The sequence below is a fragment of the Salmo salar genome, chromosome 20, assembly GCF_965601325.2.
Source record: "Salmo salar chromosome 20, fSalSal1, whole genome shotgun sequence".
NCBI lineage: Eukaryota > Metazoa > Chordata > Actinopteri > Salmoniformes > Salmonidae > Salmo > Salmo salar.
The window spans coordinates 51,570,667-51,598,595 of NC_138310.1; the positions used below are offsets into that span (position 1 = coordinate 51,570,667).

General features: G+C 44.7%; 1 protein-coding gene across 1 annotated transcript; it reads left to right on the top strand.

Moving 5' to 3' along the window:
- Positions 1-26: 26 nt before the first annotated feature.
- LOC106580763 (mitochondrial import inner membrane translocase subunit TIM50) lies at positions 27-27,929 on the top strand. The gene is made up of 11 exons (XM_014162148.3): positions 27-306; positions 1,472-1,631; positions 2,310-2,341; positions 10,924-10,945; positions 18,159-18,217; positions 19,103-19,222; positions 20,195-20,299; positions 21,409-21,507; positions 27,068-27,224; positions 27,307-27,413; positions 27,649-27,929. The coding sequence occupies exons 1-11, from the start codon at positions 67-69 to the stop codon at positions 27,745-27,747; spliced, it is 1,200 nt and encodes a 399-aa protein (XP_014017623.2). The 5' UTR covers positions 27-66; the 3' UTR covers positions 27,748-27,929.

Here is a 27,929-nt window from a genome sequence, read left to right on the forward strand (position 1 = left end):
CACTTTATGGCTGTCGCTCAGAGTAACATAAGCCAATCAGGCGCGTTTGTCCTTTTCACTCGCGCTATGTTCACCGGCTCTGTCCCATTCAAGATGTCGGCAACGTCGATGTTCCCCATGTGTGTCCGGGCGAGCAGGGGCCTCCTCAGGCTCAGGAACGGAGGGAGAGGGGGTTCCAACTCCACGGGGGTGGACTTGATTCGGGCACTTTCCACGGAGAAGCCGCCAACAGGAGATGGCAGTGCTACAGGTGGACTCGCTCAAGCAATCTTGCAAGAGAGGCTTCAGCAGCAACAGAAGAGTCAGGTGAGTCAAGCTAGCTAGCTGACATTCCTCCATGCTTGGTTCGGTAACGTTAGCTAGATATACATAATTTTAACAAGCAATGCTACAGAAAAGCCAAAGAGACACTTTATCAATTAGCTGGTTTAGTTTTCATGAGTTGTCATTTGCAGTTTGTTGAACCTCCGGGTCTCTCACAATAATTATTTTCCATTTACACCCCATTATTTGCTGAACCAATACATTCGCCGATTTAACATGTTGAGCTAGGCTATCCTGCCATCCATGTCATTCCAATTCGGGATCCTTGAGCCTAAAACCTAACCTTAACCCATACCCTAACACTTAGCGAAACCATTTACATTTCACCTTCAATGAGGTAGTGACGTCCCAAGGATCCCAGATAACACGGACCCTGTCATCCAACTGGCTGTATCCAGTCAGCTAGCTAGCCTACCAACATTGCCTTTGCTACTAGCTGTAATAATTAGCTAGCTAGTTAGCTAGCTACATATCTTTGTTTTCAATTGCCAGTGAGTTAGTGTTACCTAGCTAGTTAGTTAACGTTAGCTAATCACCAGCTTACTTTCACATGTCACACATCCAGGCATATTCCAGGAGATAAGCTAGCCTTATAGCATGATATTAGCCAGCTAGCTACCAAGTGGATTCATCACCTAGCCAAGTAACGTTAGCTAACTAGCTTTACCTAGATATCCAGCTAGCTATGCGGTTATACTCCCATGTTCAGCCACCATCTATTTATTTTTCTCACATCAAGGCTTCTGTACAAGTCTAACATTACATTAGATATATGGTATCTGCCAAGGTTTTTTGACTTTTTGATTTGATTTTTGAAGGTCAGGTATACCCTCCACGCCCCCAATGCATTTCCTGCACGCACGCCCCCAATGCATTTCCTGCACGCACACTGATTAATCTTATTGTCACAGTTTAATAACAGTGCAGGTTATTTTGCTTTAAATTGAATCTCTAAATCTTTCGAACCTATGACCAATGTCTTACGTCACTGAGTTAGTTTGATTCATAATCTCATTTCCCTTTAAATTAGAAAAGTTCCTTATTTTCCAAGCTATTCTGTATTGTAGCTATCTATTCCCGATATAATGTCTAGCTGGCTTGTGTTAGGAAATATAAAGGAATCTGACCTGGTTGTTTGCACTGACAGGGACAGCCCCCTCCAGAGGGGGATGGGGACTCGGAGCAGAAGCAGGACCAGGGAGAGGACAAGAAACAGAAGGAGAACACAGCCTATGCCAAGAAGATGGTGATGCGTTTAGCAGGCCTGATGGGGATAGGGGGTGCCGTCGGCATGGTGTACGTATTCGGTGAGTCCGCCTTTTCCCTCTTTGGTCCCCTCCACTCTGTCAGAGCAGCAGCATGTCAAGGGCTGACCCGTAACCAGCAGCACTAGTGAAGGTCATACTGAAGATAGTGGAGTGATTTGGGACACCCTCTCCTTGCTTTGTGGAATATTTCCTTTTAGGAGGGCATTCCTGATAACTTGTTTTGAGCTTTAGGTGAATGGGCATTTTGTATATTACTCGCCTTTCATCTCATCTAAATGGTGTAGAATTTTGATCAGCATTTTCTTTGCACTCGTCTTTCTCATGTGTTTTAAATTTTTTTTTTTTAAAGCATGTCTGACTTTTCTGATCAAGTTACTGTTCAATAGCTGTTTATGAATCAAAGATTTAAATTCCTTGGCATATTCCAGTGTTATTGTACTTTCTGTCATTACTGTCAGCCTAACAGGGCTGACAGTAATGGATGGGGGAATTGTAGAAGACATGACCATACTTGTCAAAAGCAATGGTTGAATGTTTCACGATGTCTGTCTCTTTTCTGAAACGCATGACACATTGTGTGGTGCCATATGCTTTTCAGAAGTAATTTGATTTGTGACACATGGCATCTGATGCATGCAATGCAATAAATACTCATGTTTCAAACACATAGATCTATAATACTATCATGAGTAATGTGTTTTTCCTCCCTATCTACAGGTAGCAATTCAGTGGATGAACAAGGAAACACGGTATGTTTTCATTAACATGTTTTAGATGCAGAACATATGGTTTATTGCCTTATAGGACCAATTGTTGAAAAGCAGAGGTAAAAGATTTCCAGACGAAGTTCTGTCAAACTTCAAGCAAACACTGGCTTGTGCCAGTGGGTTTTAAAGTGTGCATAATGGAAGGTGGTGACGTAAAATGACAGACTTATCACACTTCTCAGGTAGATCCCATGTAGCTCGTCAATTGGTTCAAGCTAGCGCTTGCGGTGTGTATGTGCCTTGTGGGAAACCATCAGGGACTAGCGGTGTGAGTCTGGGAAGGTGGCTACTTCAAAGAGCACACTTCTTTCACCTTTCAGGTGTGGTCCTGTTGTCCACTTCAAAGGGCACTGTTGTCAGTCTACTGTAAATAGTGTGTTAAAGGTGTGGGGTTAGGAAGGTGGGCATTTTGAAAAGCACACTTGTCAGGCTTCTGTGAGTGGAGTGTGCCGGGCCTCTTAGTGCCCGGATCCCATACTTGTCCCTGCAGACTGGAGGAGCTGTGTTTTTAATTTGAGGTCTTTGGGTGTCACTGTGAGAGAAGTCCAAGGATCCTGTTCTCATCCTCTATTGCTTCCTCTCTGGAACCAGAGGAGCCTAAAGTCTGCAACACCTTTCCAAGGCTCTGCTTTTATGATTTGAATTCTCGATCCCTGACTGAATTGATGTCCATTTACTCAACACTTTTTGAATGAAAACCTTATCATAGTACATGAGGTGACCAGCTACTTGCCTAATATTAAGGTTCCTTGTGCTAACAGCAATTTATCACCATTTTACTGTAAGGTACACACAATCAGAGGATAAAATATAAATCAAAAGCCACTGAAGGAGCATGCCTCAAGATGAACATGCTGTAGTTGGCGGAGATGACTCTTGTAATCACTAATGTTCATTTTTTTTTCAGAGGCATTAGCTTGGGCAGGATGTGTGGAATGAGAACAGGATGGTGGGCAACGTCCTCCACAGGGCACATGTCTCAGGTAACTGTGATATGTGCCAGGGATTAGAGCTGTGGGTTTGAACTTTGACATTTCTTAGGGCTCACTTCATCACCAAAGACCCTCATTTGGTGTTTTATAGTTAACCTGTGGCCACTTCAAAGGGCACATTTCTCAGGTTGCTGTGATTTGAGGGATGTGGGCCTTATGTGATGTGTCGCCTTCTGCCACGGGTTCGAGGTGTGGGATTGGGAAGGTGGGCACTTGAAAGAGCACACTTCTCTTACTTCAAAGGGCACACTTGTCAGGCTGTGAGTGGAGTGTACCAGACCTCTTGGTGCTGGATCCAACACTTGTCCCCTTAGACTGGAGGAGCTGTGTCAATTAGAACCCTTTGTGTCAGTGAGAGAAGGAGTTGGATCCTGTTGTCATCTCTTGATTCCTCTCCGGAACCAGAAGAGCCTAACGTGAACGCCTGGCCCACATGTCCAATGGAAGAGTACTAAAGTAGATTAATGCAGTTACATCCAAGGGCTGTCTTGTACAGCAGCATATTTGGGCTTTGCATTCATCAGTAGCCAGAGGTTTTAAGGCTGAACATGCTACTGAAAACACGACTAGTCATCTACACTTATGAGTTTCTGTGGGGATGAAATTAGGTGTTCATTCTTGTACTGAGGGACATCAGTAGCTCTAAAACCAAGTCTTAGGTTAAGTGGTCGATTTGGTCCTGTTTGGCACAAATGTTTGGTCTGATGAAATCCTGGTCTGCGGTTCTACACCTCTGGCACACTTCCTCATGACGTGTTGCCCATCATGTCCTGCCTTAAGTGAGACCAAGCCACCAAAGGGTACACTTCTCAGGAGATTGTGGCCTGTGTCAGTGGTAAAAGGTTTGGGGCACTTCAAAGAGCACACTTATTTCACCTCTCATGCCCTGTTGTTCACTTTACAGTTTAAGCTTGTTCCCACTTCAAAAGGCACACGTGTTAGGCTGCTGTGAATTGTGTCCCACTTCCAGGGGTTAGAGCTCTGGCTTTGGAACTTTGGGTAGGTGGGCACTTAAGAGTACGCTTTTCTCACCTATCACCCACGTCAAAGGGCTCTTGTGGGCACACTTGTCAGGCTGCTGTGAGTGAAGTGTGCCAGGCTTCTGGGTCCTGGATCCCACCCTTGTCCCCCTCAGACTGGAGGAGCTGTGTTGGATGTCTTTGTGTGTCACAGAAAAGGAGCTGGGTCCCGTTCTCATCTCTATGGCTTTCTCTGGAAGCAGAGGAGCCTAATGTCTTGTACACCTGTCTGATGGAAGAGTGCAAGGGTAGATTAATGCAGTAACATTTCAAGGTTAATCTTGGACAGCATATTTTTGGCTTTGCATTAATGCAGTTGCCTCAAGGTTCTAAGGCTGAACATGCTAGTGAAAGCATGACTAGTCATCTACACTGAGTCTCTGGGGGGATAAAATAAGGAGGCACTCAATTTTGTACTGAGTGACAACAGTAATTCTACAGCCTTATCATATGTCAAGTAGCCTTTGGATTGGGTTCTGTTTGGCTCCCATTTTCCCCTGTTTTGCAATCGATTAAAAGTATTATCTTGTAATATGAGAGAATTTTGTCGCTCTAGGGCAGTGGTCACCAACTGGTTGATTGCGATCGACTGGTCGATCATCAAGGCATTCCTAGTCGATCGCCAAACATTTCTGTAGAAAAGCTCACGAGAAAGGCTTGTGCTAATTTTTTAAAATGTATTATTCCTATTGCGCTGTTGGCGGTAGGTGCACTTGATTCAGAAGCCCTGTAGGCAAAGTGTTCCCATTTTGAACCAACAAATCGGATAGCTCAAATCACCGTTCCTACAGCTTCCTCGGCCACAGCATACTTGGCTAAGTGAGATTTCATAACTTTTAAAACCATGACCAGAGAGAGACTGTCAAAAACAGCAAAGAGTGAGTTAATGTCTTAAGTATCAACACTGTTTTTGTTAAACACTATTACAAAGCTTAAAAGCGCTTCTCCCAACTTCCATTTGCTTCTGCAGATACAATGAGTGAGTAGCCAAGTGTATCGATAGCCCTGCGTTTTTATTATTAGCAGCTCGTCGTGTCTATTTTAATATCGAGGAATATTTCACTTTCTCAGGTCATAGGAACAACATTAATTTGTGCATGAGGAAGATGCAGTGCGACTCGGAGTTTGGCCATCAGGTGGACGACTGTCCCCTCCATCTGGTCAGTCTCAAAGATGGAAGAAGAGAGCAGGGACTGTGACTGAACGTCACTGACATCATGATTTGACCTCGTTTTTTTGTCTTTCTCCAGAGTTCCCAGTTGTCTTGAAAGCACCTTGATCATCAGATGCAGGTACCATCAGTCCTGTAAAATGAAAAAACAACTTTTCAATGTATGCTCAGCTGTGCCTCGCAAGTGCCTCGCAACTGATCTATTTTGTTATCAAAGCTCGAGTTTTGAAATATGTGGTCTGAGAAGAACAATATTGGTAGGCCAGGCATATAGCCAATATGCTGTGAATAATATATTACGCCTACTGCACAAACCTCCATTCCTAAATAACTGTTTTTAGTAGGTTAATGTTCTTTTTAAGTTAAAACAAATTCTGAGTGATAGATCTCTGCTTGCTTTTTGACTACAAAAGTGATCTTGACTCGAAAGGTTGGTGACCCCTGCTCTAGGGGTTCTGCTGAATTTCCAAAACGGATGCATTTTTTTCCTGCATTGAGCAATTTTCAGGTCTGCTGAGTGCAAACTTGAATGTTGTGAAAATTCTGTGTGCAATGACGGCCTACCGGGGAACAGTGGGTTTAACTGCCTTGTTCAGGGGCAGAACGACAGATTTTTACCTTGTCAGGTTGGGGATTCTATCCAGCAACCTTTCGGTTACTGGCCCAACGCTCTAACCACTAGGCTACCTGCCACCCCTATTTGATCATAATGTAGGACTACCGGAGTGGCCTACCATTAAAAAAGAAAACTATGGGGAAAATGCATTCAATAACTTTTTAACATGGAAATGGCTGTTCTGTCATTCAGCCTACAGTAGCTGCAAATGAGTGGTGTTCAATGTAGGCCTATATTCCATGAGACTTTTGGGGGGGGGAAAACATGCAGGGCTTAACATTAACCCGTTTATCCACTTGTCCTTCATGTTGTTGTTTGATTCACGAAACCACAACAAAATAAAATGCATTATTATTCCTATACCATTTATTAGAGAATCCCAGAAATGATGCTACCTTATTCAAGCCTGTCTCAAAATACAATCTCTTTACCTGACTCCCTTTTCAAAGATCTCTAGAAATGCACAGGTTTTGCGCTCTTGTAGGAAGCTATCACTTCCCCATTGCTGACTACCAATTATCTATAACTTGGCTATTAACTCACTAACTAGCAAACAATATGAACAAATGTGCGCACTTGACAAAATGCAGCTTTCGCTTTGATGTCAAAACAAGCGCATCTACTCACGACCGCTCATGCTGTAAACAAAGAGAATGGCACAGATCCATATATGACAATGAGTGAAGTTCAATCTCGTGCTTCTCTGCGCAGGCAGTCCTGGGGAGCTGCAAGCAGCTTAGAGGGAACATTGGTGACAACCAATTCTCATTCCTTTCACTAGCTCAAGCACCATCTCGTATAATGCTCCTTACCAGTTTGTTGCTGTGAGGATCGATGCTCTCATATATCCATATTGTACACTCTAGTAGTTTTTCTTGAACTGCATTGTTGCTTAAGGGCTTGTAAGGTCTTCACCTGTTGTATTCGGCGCATGTGACCAATAACATTTGATTTGAACTATTTTCATATCTGAGTAATAAGTGGCCACTTCCTGATGTTTGAGTTCCCATGGCCATCCTGTTGCTGTTTCGGGAACATGGCCTGCCCCTGGTCTCCCGGGCCTCTGGCCCAGTGTTGTAATGAGGTGTGAATTGCCCCTAAATGAGCACTCGCACACCTCGTACAATGTCAACCTCCTCTGAAAGTCTAATTTGGCAAACAAAAGTATTTTCTGAGTTAAATCACTGCTCTGTGCTAGAAGTGGTTCTTGAGAGATGCTTTAATGGGCCAGACATGCTCTAGTCAGAGCAGAGGCAAGGAATATTTATGTTCTAGCAACATTCTGCTTGTTTTTATAGTTCCATATTTACAGTTGAAGTTGGAAGTTTACATACTTAGGTTGGAGTCATTAAAACATGTTTTCCAACCACTCTACAAATTCCTTGTGAACAAGCTGTAGTTTTGGCAAGTCGGTTAGGACATCTACTTTGTGCATGACACAAGTACATTTTCCAGCAATTGTTTAGACAGATTATTTCACTTAATTCCCTGTATCACAATTCCAGTGGGTCAAAAGTTTACGTACACTAAGTTGACTGCGTTTTTAAACAGCTTGGAAAATTCCAGAAAATGTCATGGCTTTAGAAGCTTTGAGTCATTTGGAGGTGTATCTGTGGATGTATTTCAAGGCCTACCTTCAAACTCAGTGCCTCGTTGCTTGACATCATGAGAAAATCAAAAGAAATCCGCTAAGGCCTCAGGAGAAAAAAATCGTAGACCTCCAAGTCTGGTTCATCCAATTTCCAAACGCCTGAAGGTACCGTGTTCATCTGTACAAACAATAGTACCCAAGTATAAACACCATGGGACCACGCAGCCGTCGTACCACTCAGGAAGGAGACCCGTTCTCTCTCCTAGAGATGAATGTACTTTGGTGCGAAAAGTGCAAATCAATCCCAGAACAACAGCAAAGGACCTTGTGAAGATGCTGGAGGAAACCGGTACAAAAGGATCTATATCCACAGTAAAACGAGTCCTTAATCGACATAGCCTGAAAGGCCGCTCAGCAAGCAAGAAACCACTGGTCCAAACCGCCATTTAAAAAAGCCAGACTACGGTTTGCAACTGCACATGGGGACAAAGATCGTCCTTTTTGGAGAAATGTCCTCTGGTCTGATGAAACATAATGACCATCGTTATGTTTGGAGGAAAAAGCGGGAGGCTTGCAAGCTGAAGAACACCATTCCAACCGTGAAGCATGGGGGTGGCAGCATCATGTTGTGGAGGTGCTTTGCACCAGTCCCTCCTGCAGCATGTCAAAAAATAGATGGCATCATGAGGAGGGAAATTATGTGGATATATTGAAGCAACATCTCAAGACATCAGTCAGGAAGATAAAGCTTGGTCGAAATGGGTCTTCCAAATGGACAATGACCCCAAGCATACTTCCAAAGTTGTTGCAAAATGGCTTAAGGACAACAAAGTCAAGGTATTGGAGTGGCCATCACAAAGCCCTGACCTCAATCCTATAGAAAGTTTGTGGGCAGAACTGAAAAAGTGTGTGCAAGCAAGGAGGCCTACAAACTGACTCAGTTACACCAGCTCTGTCAGGAGGAATGGGCCAAAAATCACCGAACTTACTGTGGAAGGCTACCCGACACGTTTGACCCAAATTAAACAATTTAAAGGCAATGCTACCAAATACTAATTGAGTGTATGTAAACTTCTGACCCATTGGGAATGTGATGAAAGAAATAAAAGCTGAAATAAATAATTCTCTCTACAATTATTCTGACATCTCACATTCTTAAAATAAAGTGGTGATCCTAACTGACCTAAAACAGGGAATTTTTACTGGGATTGAATGTCAGGAATTGTGAAACACCTTAGCCAAATACATTTAAACTCAGTTTATGTATACTTCTGACTTCAACTGGTAGCTTTTTGAGAGTGCATAATATTCATGGTTAGTTCCATTTAATTAGGCTAATTATAAAATCGGGACAAAGCATGGCAATGAGATTCATTGATTAGTTGAAATTCATAAACAAATTATGTCCTGAACTGACTCCAACCCTGACTAGCTTTAGCGTATGTTACACTATTGGTTTTGGAAAGGAAGGTGGAGATGCTGGACACTATCTACTAGACATCACCGACATAGGAGTTGATACGACTCAGTCATTTGCCTGTCTTTCCTAAGCTTATCTCTGACTGAGATGTCTCGTCTGAGGGCTTTAAATTCCAAGGTTGGCTGCCAGCAAAGAATCTCTTGGGCTCTACACAAACAGAGCCAACAGAGGTTCGTTTGCATGGCTCTCTACATAGTTCTACGTACATTTTGTGCAGCTGAATTTTTGGAATGCAACACAAATGGACCTCTGTCGACACCGTTTGCGTAGACTGTGTTGACCTCTTTAGGGCAAGTGAAAAGGATGTTTTCCCAATCTCATTCTCCTTACACAGCCACAAGAGGGCACACTAGGCTGAGTCATCATGGCTGTGTTTACCTTTTTTCCCCATTGGCCCATCGCCGTACCTTGGCCCTAATATACAGGTTTACCTGGGACATTATAAAATGAATCGAATATAATTGGGGAATAAGTCACTATAGATAACTGCTTATCTAAATCGTGTCAGTGATCAAATGATGTCTTATGTAAGGGAAACTCCTTATAACCAGGCACAGGCAGCAGGGGGTGTAGTTGTGTCTTCAACTACTGCAACCCCCTCAGAGCAGCCTTGTTAGGGAGGAAGGGGTGTTGAGAAGGGGGATAAAACAGCTCCAGCCCGCAACCTCTGTTCCCATGTGGTGGCCCCAGCGTGCAGCATGTGGTGGCCCCCGGCTGGTTCTCGCTCGCCGGGCAGGCAGGCAGACCCCCAGGTGGCAGATGCAGCTGAATATTCATCAGCTGGGAGATTTAATTTGTCTGGTAATTGGTGGGCTTGAGTGGAGCGCTGCTGAAAGTGTCACCATGAGGGAGGGGCCAGGGGGAGGGCTACACATAGGCATGACTGCACAGAGACATGCAGCAGTACCCCGGTTCAATATACTGGATATTATTTCACGCTACACACAGATGCTGGTCTGTCCAGGCGGAGAGTAGAGCGTGAGTGGTTTGGACGGTCTTGGTGTCTGTGCTCTCAATGAGAAAATGGCTGTCTCTTTTATTTATTTTTTATTTTGGTACCTTAGTCCCTGCCTAAGAACTGTTAAGAAGACTTTGTGAAGCATTGGTACAGATTTTCTGTTCAGTTTAGATCAGGGGTCTGCCCCTGGGCCAAAACCGGTCCACCAGTGATTTGGGGTCTGTCAAATCAGCAGGAATTCAACTAAAAACTAGTTTATTTTAGGAAAACTGTTCCCAAGTATCCCCACAAAAAAAAGAGGTGATCGTGTCTCAATGTAATCAAGGTATGAAATGATTGTTATTTACAAATACAAATCTCTCTTTTTGGGCTTGCAGTGTACAAATGTATTATTTTCTGACCCCCTGACCATTTTTGCTGGTTTAGATGCATAGTAGAGATTTAAATGCTAACTAGCCTGGATGGCTATCAACTTCAATAAAGGAATATTCACTAGTATTTGAGGTGTTGTGGCTGTTTGGACCCCGCTGAATTGGCTGACACTGACATTTGAACATCAACACAACCACAAAATGTTATGTTATTTACCTTGTGCATTTGCCATATATTGTAATTCATGTCGAGTTTTTCTGTCAACAGTACCATCTGATTGACACTGACCTGGCAATCACGCAAGTGTGTGTGTGTGTGTGAGAGAAGTGGACCGTTTCTCACTTTCCTCCTGTCTTCTCTTTCAGATTCCAGATCAGTTTGACAATGGTGAGTTGTTTCCCCAATGACTGACGCTACCTGTGGTATTCAGTCTAATCCACAAGGTGTTTTGAAGAGGTTTTCTTTTCTCAAAGTTGAGTTAGCTTTGAGATCAGTGTTTTTATTTTGGTGTCTGAGGCTTTTGGCACACCTGCGTTCCCCAACATCTGCTCCTGGGCTGTAAAAGGATCTCACATTACATCAGTTGTGTTTTATAGCTGAAGTAAAGGTAAAGGCTACATAAACATGGAATAACAAGGTTCAGACAGCTGTTGGTGGTTAACTTGAAGTCTTAACCCTGTTTACAGTTCCCTTAGATTTGTCAATACAAAATGAGCGAGCTTGTGGGCTGTGTTTGCTTGACCTCCACCAATCTAATCCCCATTCTTATCCATACCATGTTCACAACACCCTCCACCCATTCATTGACAGTGGTTCAGATGAGCCCCCCCCCCCCCAACTTGCATGTTCTGCTGTCAGCCTTGGATTGTGGGCAGGAAGGGGGTTGTATGATCGATCAACCCAGTGAGAAATGCCATGCCTTGCAGGGGTCCCACACCCAACACACAGGCAATGCCAACCATCCCCCTTTGTGTGTGACTACCACCATGTTACCCCCCCCCCCCAACAGGCTGACAACCTGGTGGAAAGGGCCTCATGATAAGACTGACACACTGGAAAGTGGAAATTACATTGTTTCTTTCCATTTTTACATTTTTAAGTGTTACAACTAGAGGTCGACCGATTTCAGATTTTTAACGCCGATACCGATTTATTGGAGGACCCAAAAAAGCCGATACCGATTAGTTGGCCGATTGTTTATTTTATTTTTTTATTTTTTTATTTGTAATAATGACAAATACAAAACTGAATGAACACTTATTTTAACTTAATATAATACATCAATAACATCTATTTAGCCTCAAATAAATAATGAACATGTTCAATTTGGTTTAAATAATGCGAAAACAAAGTGTTGGAGAAGAAAGTAAAAGTGCAGTATGTGCCATGTAAAAAAGCTAACGTTTAAGTTCCTTGCTCAGAACATATGAAAGCTGGTGGTTCCTTTTAACATGAGTCTTCAATATTCCCAGGTAAGATGTTTTAGGTTGTAGTTATTATAGGACCATTTCTCTCTATACAATTTTGTATTTCATATACCTTTGACTATTGGATGTTCTTATAGGCACTTTAGTATTGCCACTGTAACAGTATAGCTTCCGTCCCTCTCCTCGCTCCTACCTGGGCTCGAACCAGGAACACATCGACAACAGCCACCCTCGACGCAGCGTTACCCATGCAGAGCAAGGGAAACAACTACTCCAAGTCTCAGAGCGAGTGACGTTTGAAACGCTATTAGCGCGCACCCCGCTAACTAGCTAGCCATTTCACATGGGTTACACCAGCCTAATCTCGGGAGTTGACAGGCTTGAAGTCATAAACAGCGCAATGCATGAAGCATTGCGAAGAGCTGCTGGCAAAACGCACTAAAGTGCTATTTTGAATGAATGCTTACGAGCCTGCTGCTGCCTACCATCGCTCAGTCAGACTGCTCTATCAAATCATAGACTTAATTATAATATAATAACACACAAATACAAGCCTTAGGTCATTAATATGGTGGAATCCGGAAACTATCATCTCGAAAACAAAACGTTATTCCTGTTACATTGCACAACCTTCAGTGTTATGTCATAATTACGTAAAATTCTGGCAAATTAGTTCGCAACGAGCCAGGCGGCCCAAACTGTTGCATATACCCTGACTGCGTGCAATGAATGCAAAATGACACAATTTCACCTGGTTAATATTGCCTACTAACCTGGATTTCTTTTAGCTAAATATGCAGGTTTAAAAATATATACTTGTGTATTGATTTTAAGAAAGGCATTGATGTTTATGGTTGGAGCAACGTGTACCTAAGCGATTATATGCAACGCGGGACAGGCTAGATGACTACACATGGTTGATATTACTAGTTTAACTAGTGATTATGATTGTTTTTTTTTTAATCATAATTGTTATGCTAGCTAGCAACTTACCTTAGCTTCTTACTGCATTCGCGTAACCTCGTGGAGTGCAATGTAAAGCAGGTGGTTAGAGCGCTGGACTAGTTAACCGTAAGGTTGCAAGATTGAATCCCTGAGCTGACAAGGTAAAAATCTGTCGTTCTGCCCCTGAACAAGGCAGTTAACCCACCGTTCCTAGGCCGTCATTGAAAATAAGAATGTGTTCTTAACTGACTTGCCTAGTTAAATAAAGGTCTAAAAAAAAAAAAAACGGCCAAGTCGGCGTCCAAAAATAGCGATTTCCGATTGTTATGAAAACTTGAAATCGGCCCTAATTAATCGGCCATTCCGATTAATCGGTCGACCTCTAGTTACAACCCATTGGTTTCCCCAATAGATTAATAGTCCTAGATGTCTGTTTCGTTGGTATTTTAATTGTCCCCCCCCCCTCCTCTGAGTGCACTTTTGGTCAGTGTGGATATGAGGGACTGTATAGTGTTCTCCTAGGACTGGCTATGCTATTGAAATGACAGGAGGGCAGAGCAGGGGGACTGAGTCGCGAGGTGCCTCCCTCCCTGCTTCAAAACTATGCTAATGCCGGGGACAGCTGCGGCACTTTCTAAAAATGTTCTATCCGACAGAACATGGGGAAGTCTCCTCTTTAAACGCGTAACAATGTTATACAAATAATTAATTCCTCACGCTGTCACGCTCCCCAAAGTCCACTACGTCTGTCTCTATCTGGGAACGTTGCTGCGTCTCTTTATTACCTTAGTGCCCAGAGTGCTGCTACGGCTGCTGTTATTGGCCAGCCCAAATGCACCCACAGCGTTCAATACCCCTAATGAAGGCCTGAGGAGCCGCCCCCGGAGGAGTGTAGCGGGACCATTCCAGCCCACTGCCCATGCGCCCCTCCAACCCAAGTTGTAGAAGGCAAGTGAAGGGGATTGGGGGGGGGCAGCCTGGATGCCTCCACTGGATGGGAGGACCCGGGGCGTTGAGGTCTGGCCTGCAAACAGGCGTGCTTGCGAGACCCGTGTCGCCATGCCAAGTGATGGTATTCAGAGCACCGGCATTATGCTGAGGAGGAGCGTTAGAGGCTGTGACTGAGCTCCCCAAAAAGCACCCTGTTGAGGCCACACTGGTGTGTGACATGCAGGACTGCTTTCAAAATACTCACCGAGGTTGGAAGGTGTTGCTTTCTCCTAATGTGTACTGTGGCTCTAAGAAACAGTCTGGATGCAGTATGCAATCAATCGGTACCCACACCGGATGTTTAGGGGGAGGGGAAAAAATGTATTGCTTTAATCTTCAAGCACTATTGTTAGGCTTAAATCACTGACTTTTCAGAGTTATTTCATGACTTGGAAGACCTCATCTCTTCCGGTCCGTTTTATCAGATGGATTCACCCTCTGTGTCCCAGTTAGTATCCCACAGCTATGATCCTCAGAGCGTGTTTGGCTGTGAGTTGAGGGGCCGTTCTGTACGACCTCCGTGTTTGCTCGCTCTGACAGAGACGTAAAGCCCCTAGGAGGATAAAGACCACCAGGGCTCCTAACTAACCAACCCAGCCTGCCTCCTGTACCTACTGGCCCAACCAACAGCCTGTGTCCCTAAGCCGGGTATTCTAACAGAAGGGGCCCCTGCCCTCCCCCTTACCCCCACTGCAAAGAGCGAGGCCGGACGACCGTTTGTCATGGCCCAAGAAAGAAGTGATTGACAGTGCGGGCCAAAAGAGAAAAGAAAAGCAAGAGCCCCCCCCCCCTGCCCAAAAAAAGAAAATGGGGAGAAGAAAGGCAATTGAGTAATAATGGCCTTAAGCAAACTAGCGGAGCATATGCCACCCCGGTCGAGGATTAAAGGAGGCCTTTGTTGTGTCCGGAGGCCCGACCATCAATCTTCCTCCCTTGTTCCCTCCCTACTTCTCCCCTGTTTAAATTGACATCTCTCCCGAGAGCAACATAGCCTTTCCACTGGCCACTATGGCCTGCCTCTATTACACTGGCAAACAAGTTTAGGACGAGGCTGCCTGACCAGAGTGCTGCTGCTTGTTAAAGCCTACTTTTCTGGCCTTCCTGTCAGTCGGTCCCAACTGTGGGAACAGACTGCTTTGTTTTTGCTATAATGGGGGTTCTGCTTTTGATGAGACAGAATTTGATCAGTCATAATGACAGCCAATGGAGGAAATGGAATGCCTATGTCCCTGACTATATGGCCAGAAATTGAGGTAGCTTCCCCACCTCACTCATTATTGGAGGACTCACTGTGGCCTGGCTGACAAATATTAATCTCCTCACCATCCTTTTCCTGTCATCCTCCTTTCAATCTCATCCCTCCACTACTATCCCCCTTACCCATATTCCACATTTGCGCACACATACTCGCATGCATACACATGCCTCTGCAACCCCCGTCCCTCTGCGGGGGGGTATAACGATCCCCAGCCTGGCTTGGCTCTGCGCTCCCATGGGAGAGGTTTGTCAACGTGGTCGGTCACAGTCCCACGCTCTCTGGAAGAGTATGTACCTCCCAGGCCAGATAAAACAGGCATATGCAGACGGGTTAGGGGGGTGTTTAACCAGGTCACCCACTCCCAGGCCTGCTGTTACTGGGCTGGGGGACCCAGAGGGGCCTGCCTGGTTAAACACACTGTGGCTGCAAGCAGGCCGGACACTATAGGCCCATAGAGACCTACTCCGTCTCTCTCACTCCCCCTCGGTCCCAAATGACTTCACATACCAGAGTCACCTGGCTGCATGGTTTAGCTGAGTGGTAGCATTTGCCATGAATTTACTGAGATGTTATTTGTTGGGACCAATGCTGCAGTCCCCGATGCTGCGGTCTTAAAGCGGTAATCAGCCATAGAAACAATAAAGCTTTTTAACAAACCAGGGAGACTGCTAAGGGATGGGGCTGGAGAAATGTAAACACTCAAATTCAGCTATGGATGCAAGGACTAACCATTCATGCTATTCAAATGAGTATTAACCATGTTTTGAGGCCATGTAGTGTTTGACATTTTCTGATATGCCACAGCTGTCAGGTACATGGATTTACCTGACAGCTGTTTCTCTCTCTTGGCAGAAGAGAAATGCTGTTGACAGGGATGTAAACAAATTTGTGCACCATGTTTGAGAGAAATAAGATTTGAGCGTATGGAACATTTCTGGGATCTTTTAATATCAGCTCTTGAAACATGGAACCGACACTTTACATGTTGTGTTTTTATTTTTGTTCTGTGTATGTAGCAACTGCTGATTGCCCATTGCGTCATTTGTTAGGACCGCGGCTGTGTACATTCTACCACCACCAGAGTTGGCTTGAGATGCTCAATAACTCCTATGGTCAATATATATATATGGACGCAATGGGCAATCAGCAGTTGCTACATACACAGAACAAAAATAAAAACACAACATGTAAAGTGTCGGTTCCATGTTTCAAGAGCTGATATTAAAAGATCCCAGAAATGTTCCATACGCTCAAATCTTATTTCTCTCAAACGTTGTGCACAAATTTGTTTACATCCCTGTCAACAGCATTTCTCTTCTGCCAAGAGAGAGAAACAGCTGTCAGGTAAATCCATGTACCTGACAGCTGTGGCATATCAGAAAATGTCAAACACTACATGGCCTCAAAACATGGTTAATACTCATACAGTACCAGTCAAGAGTTTGGACACGCCTACTGATTCCATTTTTTTTTTTTTTTTTTTTTTACTATATTCTACATTGTAGAAATAATAGTGAAGACATCAAAACTATGAAATAACACAGAATCATGTAGTAACCCAAAAAGTGTTAAACAAGTCAAAATATATTTGAGATTTTTCAAAGTAGCCACTCTTTGCCTTGACAGCTTTGCACACTCTTGGCATTCTCTCAACCAGCTTCATGAGGTAGTCACCTGGAATGCATTTCAATTAACAGGTGTGCCGCCTTAAGTTAATTTGTGGAATTTTCTTAATGCGTTTGAGCCAATCAGTTGTGTTGTTACAAGGTAGGAGTGGTATACATAAGATAGCCTTATTTGGTAAAAGACCAAGTCCATATTATGGCAAGAGCAGCTCAAATAACCAAGAGAAATTACAGTCCATTACTTTAAGACATGAAGGTCAGTCAATAAGGGAAATTTCAAGAACTTTGAAAGTTTCTTCAAGTGCAGTCGCAACGACCAAGTGCGATGATGAAACATCTGCCACAGGATAGGAAGACCCAGGGTTAGCTCTGCTGCAGCAGATAAGTTCATTAGAGTAACCAGCCTCAGAAATTGCAGCCCAAGTAAATGCTTTACATTGTTCAAGTAACAGACACATCTCAACATCAACTGTTCAGAGGAAACTATGAATCAGGCCTTCGTGGTTGAATTGCTGCAAAAAAAACACTACTAAAGGGCCCCAATAAGAAGAGACCTGCTTGGGCCAAGAAACACATGCAATGGACATTAGACTGGTGGAAATCTGTCCTTTTGGTCTGATGAGTCTAAATTTGAGATTTTTGGTTTGAACCGCTGTGTCTTTGTGAGATGCAGATTAGGTGAATGGATAATCTCCTTGTGTGGTTCCCACCGTGAAGCATGGAGGAGATGGTGTGGGGTGCTTTGCTTGTGACACTGTCAGTGATTTATTTAGAATTCAAGGTACACTTAACCAGCATGGCTACCACAGCATTCTGCACCAATACGCCATCCTATCAGGACAATGACCCAACACACCTCCAGGCTGTGTAAGGGCTATTTTACCAAGAAGGAGAGTGATGGAGCGCTGCATCAGATGACCTGGCCTCCACAATCACCTGACCTCAACCCAATTGAGATGGCTTGGGATGAGTTGGACCGCAGAGTGAAGGAAAAGCAGCCACAAGTGCTCAGCATATGTGGGAACTCCTTCAAGACTGTTGGAAAAGCATACCTCATGAAGCTGGTTGAGAAATGCCAAGCTGTCGTCAAGGCAATGGGTGCCTGCTTTGAAGAATCTAAAAAATAAAATATCTTTTGATTTTGTTTTTAACACGTTTTGGGTTACTACATGATTCCATATGTTATTTCATAGTTTAGATGTCTTCACTATTATTCTACAATGTAGAAAATAGTCAAAATAATAGTGTACATGGACCTTGGGCTAAGTGTTCCGTATTGAGTATGGTGTGTTGAGAAATGATGCGCACTCCACAATGTTTATAGCTAACATTTCCTCTCGTTTTCTCTCTTACAGACGCCCCGGTTATCCAGCAGTTGAGAAGGACGTTCAAGTATTTCCAAGACTACAGACAGGTGGGTGACGATAAATAAACGCAAAACAGAAGAAACGGTTTCTGACACTCCCACTGTTCAATGTAGCCTGATCAATGGATTGTTCCACTCTAGTCAGCCTTTTCCTCCGAGGCCTGGGGTGTTTGGTTCAGGGAGGTAGAATAGGTCGTTGTCCACTAAACTCCTGGGATAACCTCTGGTTTGGGATATTTATACTTGGTGACACTGGGAGCCATGTTAGGCCTCTTATCTGTCTGTCTTTACTGAAGCAGAGGCAGGTGCAGCCACACCGCTTCGAGCAGGAAGGCGCCTCTGCATTAGCCTGCAGCTGCTGTTCCGTTAGACCCCCCCCACACACACACATACACACAAATCCATCTCCCTCGTAGGTCTTTGATCTCTTCAATGGAGCGTGAACAGCCCCCTGTCTCCGTGTGTGTGTGTATGCACATGCGCGCACCCTTTCCTCCCTGCATCTCGACAACACACCTCCCCCTCTCGTCCTCCCTGGCCTCGGGTCTCCTGAACATATCAGTTCTCTCTTCCATGCGTCCCATTTCCCTCTTGCAGCTGGTTCTTACAGGATTATGGCTTTATGGGGTTTGCGGTGATGAGGCCAGCAAACAAACTAAGGAAGCTCTAATGCTCCTGCATTCCCACATAAGCAGCCAAATACAATCTCCTCCAATTTTACTACGGCGAGCCGGGAGAGGAAAAACATCTTAAGAATGATCTGAAGTGTTAAAGGGATAGGCCTCGTTCACCACAAAATACAAATTGCATACTTTTTTTTAAATGAAGCTTGGCTGATGTCAATTGACCCACATAGTTCTGATGTTTCACTTGCTCTTCCCACCGCAGCATTGTTATTGTATAGTTGTATGATGTCATGTCTGTGCCCCCCAGATGATCATTGAGCCCACGAGCCCCAAGCTGCTTCCTGACCCCCTGAGGGAGCCCTACTACCAGCCTCCCTACACCCTGGTCCTAGAGCTCACAGACGTCCTCCTGCACCCCGAGTGGTCGGTACGTACCACCCCTTTCCTCCCCAACACACCTCACCCACCACCTTACCTCCTGGCACCAGGCCCTGGCTGGGTGACCTGGATGCCTTCTCTCAGTACAGCCTTGAACGCAACAAGGAAAAAACATTTGATAGTTCCATGGCTGGGGTTGGAAGGTACATTGATAATTCATAAGTAGACTTGTTTTTATTTGTTTACTTAAGCTTTTACCTCAAGCCCCCCCCCCCCCCCCCCCCCCCCCCGATCCTCTGTGTGTGGCGGGTGGCCATCTGGCCTGTGGGTCGCTGGGGGCCCACCACCTGTCATCCTCCACTATCTGTAAAGACCCCCCTTCCTCTCACTCATTACCTGTGGCTTTCACCTGGCCCCCTCAGAGCCTGTCCCAGCCCTTACTCTAACACCACCTTCCACCTGGCCCTCTACCTGAGAACCTCCCTACTCCCCCTTACCTGAGTGGTCTCCATGCCCGCTCCGCCTACGAGTGCCAGACAGGTGGGGCGCGGCCGTAACCCGACACCTGCCCTCAGCAGACAGCCACTTCGTGGCCCTGCACGCAGAGCCTTTGATTTCTGACGAAAAGACAAGTGACTTTTTGTGGTAACACAGGCCTGCACCCAGGAGGTCGTCCAAAGGCTTCATCTGCCATAAACTGCTCCGTTTAGGCTGTCGAAAAAGCTAAATGTATGCCTGTAAATATACCACTTTATAACCTGACAGACTAATGAATCATTCACTGGTTGTGTGCATTTATGTGGATTGGATAGTGGCTGTCGGAAAAAAATACAAATGTTACCCTAAATATAACATTCTATAACATAAATAACTGATGATTTGAAATTGATTATTCACTGACTTTTTGTGGATAGCGTTCAGTGAGTGTTCTATCCATAATCTATCCCATTGCTGTTGGGAGTAGTTAGTATGTCTTTAAGCATGTGAGGTAAACTGGTTTGTTCTCCGGTCCTCCCCACAGCTGGCTACAGGCTGGCGCTTCAAGAAGAGGCCAGGCATCGACTACCTGTTCCAGCAGCTAGCCCCTCTCTACGAGATAGTGATCTTCACTGCTGAAACAGGCATGGTGAGTGACATGGCTGAATGCTGTTCTGGCGTGGGCCAATGACTTACAAGATCTTGTCACGCCATTATTGTACCGTGATGGTTTCAAGTACAACTTTGCCGTCCTATGTTTACGAATAGAATTTCCCATAAATCCACACCCATCTTTTTGTCCCTCTTGTGGCAATCAACATTGCAATTCTCTTCGTGTTGCAACATAACACATTAACTGCTGAAATAAGTCACATGCCACTTGAAGCATTTTGGATAGGTTAAGGCACAGACCTGCCTGCCTCACTTACTTAACAGTCACCTGCCTCTGCCACAGCCAATCAGGGCTGCTCTTACCGCCTGGTGTGGCTTAGCTCATTTGTGAGCGCATTCTGCTCCTGTCACCTCCTTGATTCCCCTGTAGACCTTTTTGTTCTAATGGACAATGACCCACCCCCGAAACACATTTTTGTTTTGTCACTCCAAACTAGCACTGTTGATGATTCTTGATCTCAAACAACATCCCGAGTGTTGTTGCGTTTGACTGTTTTGGTACCAATATGCCTCACCCCTGTTTGTCCTAATTACCTACGTCTTGGCCAACAGGCGGGCTCAGAACGGTATGCCTTTTGGGCTGCAAATACCCCTTTTATTTATGCCAACATTTATATGCAAATGAGCCATGCTCCGCTCAGGGTCTAATTGGCTCCTTGTTTAGGGACTGTTTTGTTTTCTCTGGGTGAAGGTCAGCCTTAGTGTTGTGGTGACCTGCAGCAGTGACTGTGCCAAGTCAAACTGAAGCCTCGTCTGTACCTCCGCTAGCTGCAGATTTCCCTACGCAGTATGGATCATTGACCCATCAAGGTTTCCTGGGCTTCACATTACACCTGCCCACTGCGGTAGTGCTGACTAAGCCATGTAATTCTGAGAAGCTGTTACTTTAGATTTGAAATGCGTTTTTTTTTAATTTTTTTTATTATGAGCAGCAGCCAGGGAACTAGAACCTGACGACACAATCCTAGGTCTGTCCCTATCCTCAGCCCAACTCTAGCCATGTAACCGATGGCCGTCATGCATATATGCATCTAGCATGTCAATGCTGTGTAACGTTGTGATGTAATGCGGGTTCTCTCTCACCAGACGGCGTACCCTCTGATTGACAGCATCGACCCCCAGGGCTTTGTCATGTACCGCCTCTTCAGGGACGCCACGCGTTACATGGAAGGACATCACGTCAAGGTAACAAGTCGTCAGGCTGACCTTCCGCCACCGTGTGTGTACTGTTGTTTTATGTACACTGCGTAAGCCTCCAATAACACAGTATTACACCCATGTTGGTGTATAAAAGCCATCAAATTGTTCAGACAAATGCCCTGTTTGTTAATGTTGTATTTGGTTTGCTTTATTTTGGATATACCTGTGTGTATGCTCTCTCTGTCTCTGTTGTTTTCTAAGACATGAGTTGAGTTTAAGACTCTGAGATATTAGTGTGCTCTTTTTCAACCCCGCTCCTCCTGGGCCAAGCCCCCTAGCCCAGAACCCCCCGGTGCACCCCTCTCCACTGTGCCGTACCCCAAACCCCCCCCCACCCATGTCTCCGCTCCATAGCCGCCTTCTGCTCCGCATTGATTTTCCTATGCTCCAACTACATCTCTCTTTCTTTCATCCTCTGCCCCTGACAATAGGGGGGGGGTTCTCCTCCCCCCCCCTTTCTGGGCCTCATTAACCTTATGCCCCCCTCTCTCCAACAGCCGGAGTCCGTCTCCATGCATGGCTGAAGTACAATAGTGTTAACTTTGCTAAACTAACTTGTCACCCGAGAGAACCTCTAAGGTAATACTGTATAAGGTGGCTACTGTTGCTTTAATCATGTCGCCTGGCATCTTAAATGGCTGTGTATTACGAGCTGTATCAGAGCTGACTGTAATTAACATGCCTAGCCTACATCACCATGTTTCAATGGGGTGCTTTTGTAATGCATGGGAAACTAAATTGGCCTAGTAGTAAATGTGTGGTTCTGGTCCCTACATAGCGGTGTATAGGTATACCTTCTCTGTGAAGATGCATGGCCGTGTATTGTTCATGGAGGTCAGTTCTTTCCATGTTAATCACTCACTACGAAAACTCATATTCATCGGGAAACATGAATAGTTGATAAGGGTAACCTGCTACCCCCTGCTATACAGAACTTGAATGTGTTTATTTGGTGATCAGTCTAACGTTACATACAGGATCTTCCTCTCCTTCTGTGTACTCGCCTGAATTCACGTGTCTCCTGTCCTCCTCCCCTACCGTTGGTGACTTTCTGCCCATCTCTGTCTCTCTCTCTTCACCCCCCCTCCCCTCTGTCTCCCTCGCCTTCCATCTGGCCCTCTGAAAAGCAACCAGGAGGCAGAGAGAGAGAGAGGTCTGAATAGAGAGCCGAGTCCACAGAGACCTCAGGCGTCTGTCCAATGGTGAATTTCGATGGTGTTCTTTCCCCCAAAAAAGTTTTTAAACAATGTGGAGCCACAGATGCGAGGTGTCAATAAAATCAGCGGGCCTGTCTGACGACGACACGTTATCGTCTGGTCCGTCTAATTAACTGTGATTAGAACCAGGCTGTGGTAGAATCAGCCATTGATGTTGATGACAAGTCCAACTTTTGAGGGGTGAGATGTGGCCTAGCTTAGACCCCCCCCCCCCCCCCCCCAGAGACATAGGGCAGTTAGTGGAGTGCACGACCTTCTGCCACAGGTGGACCGACTGGATGGAGTTGAACAAGACTGTTGAGTGCTCGACTGCCCCACCAAATTTGCGTTTCAGAGATCAGTTTTATTTTTGTTTCTTTTCAGTTGAAGTTGTTTCATTCTCCATGGGAGTGTCAGATTTAAGTAGTCATACTAGTACACTGTTTGTTTACCTGCTCACCAAACTTGTGTGTAACCCTATGAGAGGGTGTGTGTGGGTTGGACACATTCCTACTCCGGCTCACAGCCTGTTGCTTTTTTAGGAGCACTGCTGCCTGTGAAACCAGAGCCCTACAGTGCCTTTACAAAGTGTTCATACCCCTTATTCCAAATGTTGTTTTACAGCCTGAATTCAAAATGAGTTCTACACCACAATACCCCATAATGACAAAGTGAAAACATGTTTTTAGATATTTATTGAAAATGGAATACAGATATCTAATTTACATAAGTATTCATTAGTGACGCCTGGCACGAAGTTTCCTTTCATTTGTTAAATCCTTTTGTTGTAGTAATGACATTTTAAATAACTTAGTAAATACACTGACACTGTGAAGAAGCATCATCGCCATCATAATCATTTAAGCCAGATAGGCCTATCACGTACATGCCCTTATTAGTCAAAAAGATGGTGTCTTGTCCTGCTCCTGAAATCTGCTCCGGCATTCTTCCCAGTCATCAGCAACAGAGCATTTGGGTAGGTGCATGTCTGACATCAGTTAATTAATGGCTGATTTATAACACCTACATAAGTTTCCAGCTATAAAATAATGCAATATGTCACAACAGGTCTAAATATGTGTGATGACCGTGTTATGTCAGCTATTATGACCTATTATAAACTGGGGGGTTTGAGCCCAGAATGCTGATTGGCTGACAGCCGTGGTATATCAGACCGTATACCACGTGTATGACACATTTTATTTGTACTGCTTTAATTACGTTGGTAAACAGTTTATAATAGCAATAAGGCACCTTGGGGGTTGGTGGTATATGGCCAATATACCACAGCTAAGGGCTGTATCCAGGCACGTTGCGTCGTGCATAAGAACAGCTCTTAGCTGTGGTATATTGACCATATACCACACCCCCTCTAGCCTTATTGCTTAATTATGACATGGCTATGACCGTGTCATAACATGTTATGACATTTTAGGTTTTAAGTGTTACCAAATATTCACAACCCTGAGTCAATAATTTGAAGAAGCACTTATCGACAGTGATCACAGCTTTCAGTCGTCTTGGGTATGTCTATCAGCTTTGTACATCTGGATTTGGGGATTTTCTCAAGCTCTGTTAACCTCTATGGGCTAGGTGGGACGCTTGCTAGGTGGGACGCCTACGTAACAGCCACTGCCAGCCTGTGGCGCGATTTTCAAAACCTTAAAAATCCTATTACTTCAATTTCTCAAACATATGACTATTTTACAGCCATTTAAAGACAAGACTCTCGTTAATCTAACCACACTGTCCGATTTCAAAAAGGCTTTACAACGAAAGCAAAACATTAGATTATGTCAGCAGAGTACCAAGCCAGAAATAATCAGACACCCATTTTTCAAGCCAGCATATGTCACCAAAACCCAGAAGACAGCTAAATGCAGCACTCACCTTTGATCTTCATCAGATGACAACCCTAGGACATTATGTTATACAATACATGCATGTTTTGTTCAATCAAGTTCATATTTATATCAAAAACCAGCTTTTTACATTAGCATGTGACGTTCAGAACTAGCATACCCCCCGCAAACTTCCGGGGAATTCGCTAACATTTTACTAAATTACTCACGATAAACGTTCACAAAAAGCATAACAATTATTTTAAGAATTATAGATACAGACCTCCTCTATGCACTCGATATGTCCGATTTTAAAATAGCTTTTTGGTGAAAGCACATTTTGCAATATTCTAAGTACATAGCCCAGGCATCACGGGCTCGCTATTTAGACACCCGGCAAGTTTAGCACTCACCATAATCATATTTACTATTATAAAAGTTTGATTACCTTTTGTTGTCTTCGTCAGAATGCACACCCAGGACTGCTACTTCAATAACAAATGTTGGTTTGGTCCAAAATAATCCATCGTTATATCCGAATAGCGGCGTTTTGTTCGTGCGTTCCAGACACTATCCGAAATAGTAAAGAAGTGTCGCGCGCATGGCGCAATTCGTGACAATAAAATTCTAAATATTCCATTACCGTACTTCGAAGCATGTCAACCGCTGTTTAAAATCAATTTTTACGACATTTTTCTCGTAGAAAAGCGATAATATTCCGACAGGGAGTCTCCTTTTCGGCAAACAGAGGAAAAAATCCCAAAGGCGGGGGCGGTCGGGGTCACGCGCATAAGCCCAATGTCCCTTGATCGGCCACTTGAGAAAGGCGATAATGTGTTTCAGCCTGGGGCTGGGATGACGACATTCTGTTTTTTTTCCCGGGCTCTGAGCGCCTATGGACGACGTGGGAAGTGTCACGTTAGAGCAGAGATCCTTAGTAAATGATAGAGATGGAAAAGAAGTTCAAGAAATGGTCAGACAGGCCACTTCCTGTAAAGGAATCTCTCAGGTTTTGACCTGCCATTTGAGTTCTGTTATACACAGACACCATTCAAACAGTTTTAGAAAATTTAGGGTGTTTTCTATCCATATGTAATAAGTATATGCATATTCTAGTTACTGGGTAGGAGTGGTAACCAGATTAAATCGGGTATGTTTTTTATCCAGCCGTGTCAATACTGCCCCCTAGCCCTAACAGGTTTTAAGGTAGATGGGGAATGGCTGTGAACATCAATCTTCAATTCTTTCCACAGATTTTCAATGGGATTCAAGTCTGGGCCACTTGAGGACTCCCACGTTCTCGTTTTAAAGCCATTCCAGCGTTACTTTGGCTGTGTGCCTGGAGTCATTGTCCTGTTGGAACAAATCTTCACCCCTGTCTAAGGTTGCACTCTGAACCAGGTCCTCATCAAGAATTTGCCTGTATTTGTCGCTGTTCATTGTTTCCGCTATCCTTACCAGTCTCCCAGTACCTGCTGCTGAAAAGAATCCCCATAGCAGGATGCTGCCACCACCATGCTTCACAGTAGGGATGGTGTTAGTTGGGTGATGAGCTGTGCATTTTTGTCTCATCAGACCATAGTCTTTTGCCTTATGATCTTTTCTTTCACATTCCTTTTTGCAAACTCCAGATGTGTTGTGTGCCTTTTTTCTCAAGGGTGACTTCCGTCTAGTCACTCTCCCAGATTGGTGAAGAGACTTGTCCATCTGACAGGTTCTCACATCTTAGCCAATGGACTCTAGTTCTGTCAGAGTAGTCATTGGGTTCTTGGTCACCTCCCTGACGAAGGTCCTTCTTGCCCGGTTGCTCAGTTTGGTCAGACGGCCAGCTCTAGGCAGAGGTCTGGGTAGATCCATTTTTTTTATTTCCCAATGATGGAGACCACTGTGCTCTTGGAAACTGTCGACACTCTAGAACTTGTTTTATACCCTTCCCCAGATGTATGCCTCATCACAATTCTCTCTCTGAGATCTACAGACATTTCCTTGGACTTCATGGTATAGTTTCTGCTCTGACATGCACTGTCAACTGTGGGACTTTATATAGACCGGTGTGTTTCATTCTAAATCATGTACAAACATTAGCATTTTTGTTGTTGTTGCTCAATTTGGAGTATCGTAGCAAAGGGGTGTGAACACTTCTGTAAATTAGATTTCTGTATTTCATTTGAGGCATTTGTCCAGATGACAGTGATAAGGAGAACTCGGAGTCCCTCCATCTGCTCCCCAGGCCCACCACTGAGACGCAATACACAGGGCAGGCCAGGGGAAAGTGTGTGTTCTCCCCTCTACGTGTGTGTGTGTGTGTGTGTGTGTATATATATATATGCAAACATTACATTTATTGATGATCTAAGATGATTGTAAGGCATTTTGTGTATTTCTTGGATTTGTCACAAGTACCTTTTAAACAATGAAAGGGATAGATTTAATTTAACTCAACTTTCTTTAGATGAATTCCTCTTCAGAGAGTCTTGTAACTCAACTCTTTTCCACCCTCCCCTTTAGGACGTGTCGTGTCTGAACCGGGATACCTCCAAGGTGATAGTGGTGGACTGTAAGAGGGAAGCCTTCAGCCTGCAGCCTTTCAACGGTATGGCTCTGACAAAGTGGGACGGCAACTCAGAAGACCGAACACTCTACGACCTAGCTCATTTCCTCAAGAGTAAGTGTGTGTGCAATGGCGTGAGTGTCGACAAGCCTGTTCCTTCCCAGACACGCTATTCACTCATGTTTTTCTCCGGCAGCCATTGCGCTCAGTGGAGTGGATGACGTGCGTTCTGTGCTGGAGAACTACGCACTGGAAGATGACCCCATAGAGGCCTTCAAACGCAGACAAGCACAGCTAGCACAGGTACAGTCCAAACAAACCCAATGTTCAGGAGCAATGGATGTCAACTAACAAATACACTAACATTACCAACCAAGAGAAGTGTCCCCATTCTCAAGAAACATTACATTTTCTGTAGGAACAACATTTTCACGCTTGATGCCCTTTATCCATCTGTTTTGTGAGAGCTTTAGAGCTATAGTTCATTAGATATTGATGTAACTGTAGATACTGGTGTGTGTGTGTGTGGGGGGGACAGGAGGAGGAGCAGAGGTTGGCTGAGCTGGCCCAGCCGAAGAAGCAGGGCATCTCCTTGGGCTCCATCGCCGGACGGTTCTGGCGCTCCAAACAACAGTGAGTGGCCCTCTCTTTCGCACCCACCAATCGCAGCCCACCCCTCCACAGTGTCTGGCCAAAAGGATGGCGGGCTGCAGTCACTTGGCGGGGTGGGTGGCGGGCGTCTCTCGACGCGTGGGGGAGGAGACAAGGAGAAACCATCCAATCAGCTGAACTTTTGACTGTCACAAGCATGTATTGGGG

Excerpts from the sequence above, each read along its gene's own strand:
- LOC106580763 (XM_014162148.3), top strand. The coding sequence starts at position 67 with ATGTTCACCGGCTCTGTCCCATTCAAGATGTCGGCAACGTCGATGTTC. Across the intron at positions 20,300-21,408 it reads TCACTGCTGAAACAGGCATG|ACGGCGTACCCTCTGATTGA; the intron begins GTGAGTGACATG and ends CTCTCTCACCAG. Across the intron at positions 27,225-27,306 it reads CCTAGCTCATTTCCTCAAGA|CCATTGCGCTCAGTGGAGTG; the intron begins GTAAGTGTGTGT and ends TTTCTCCGGCAG.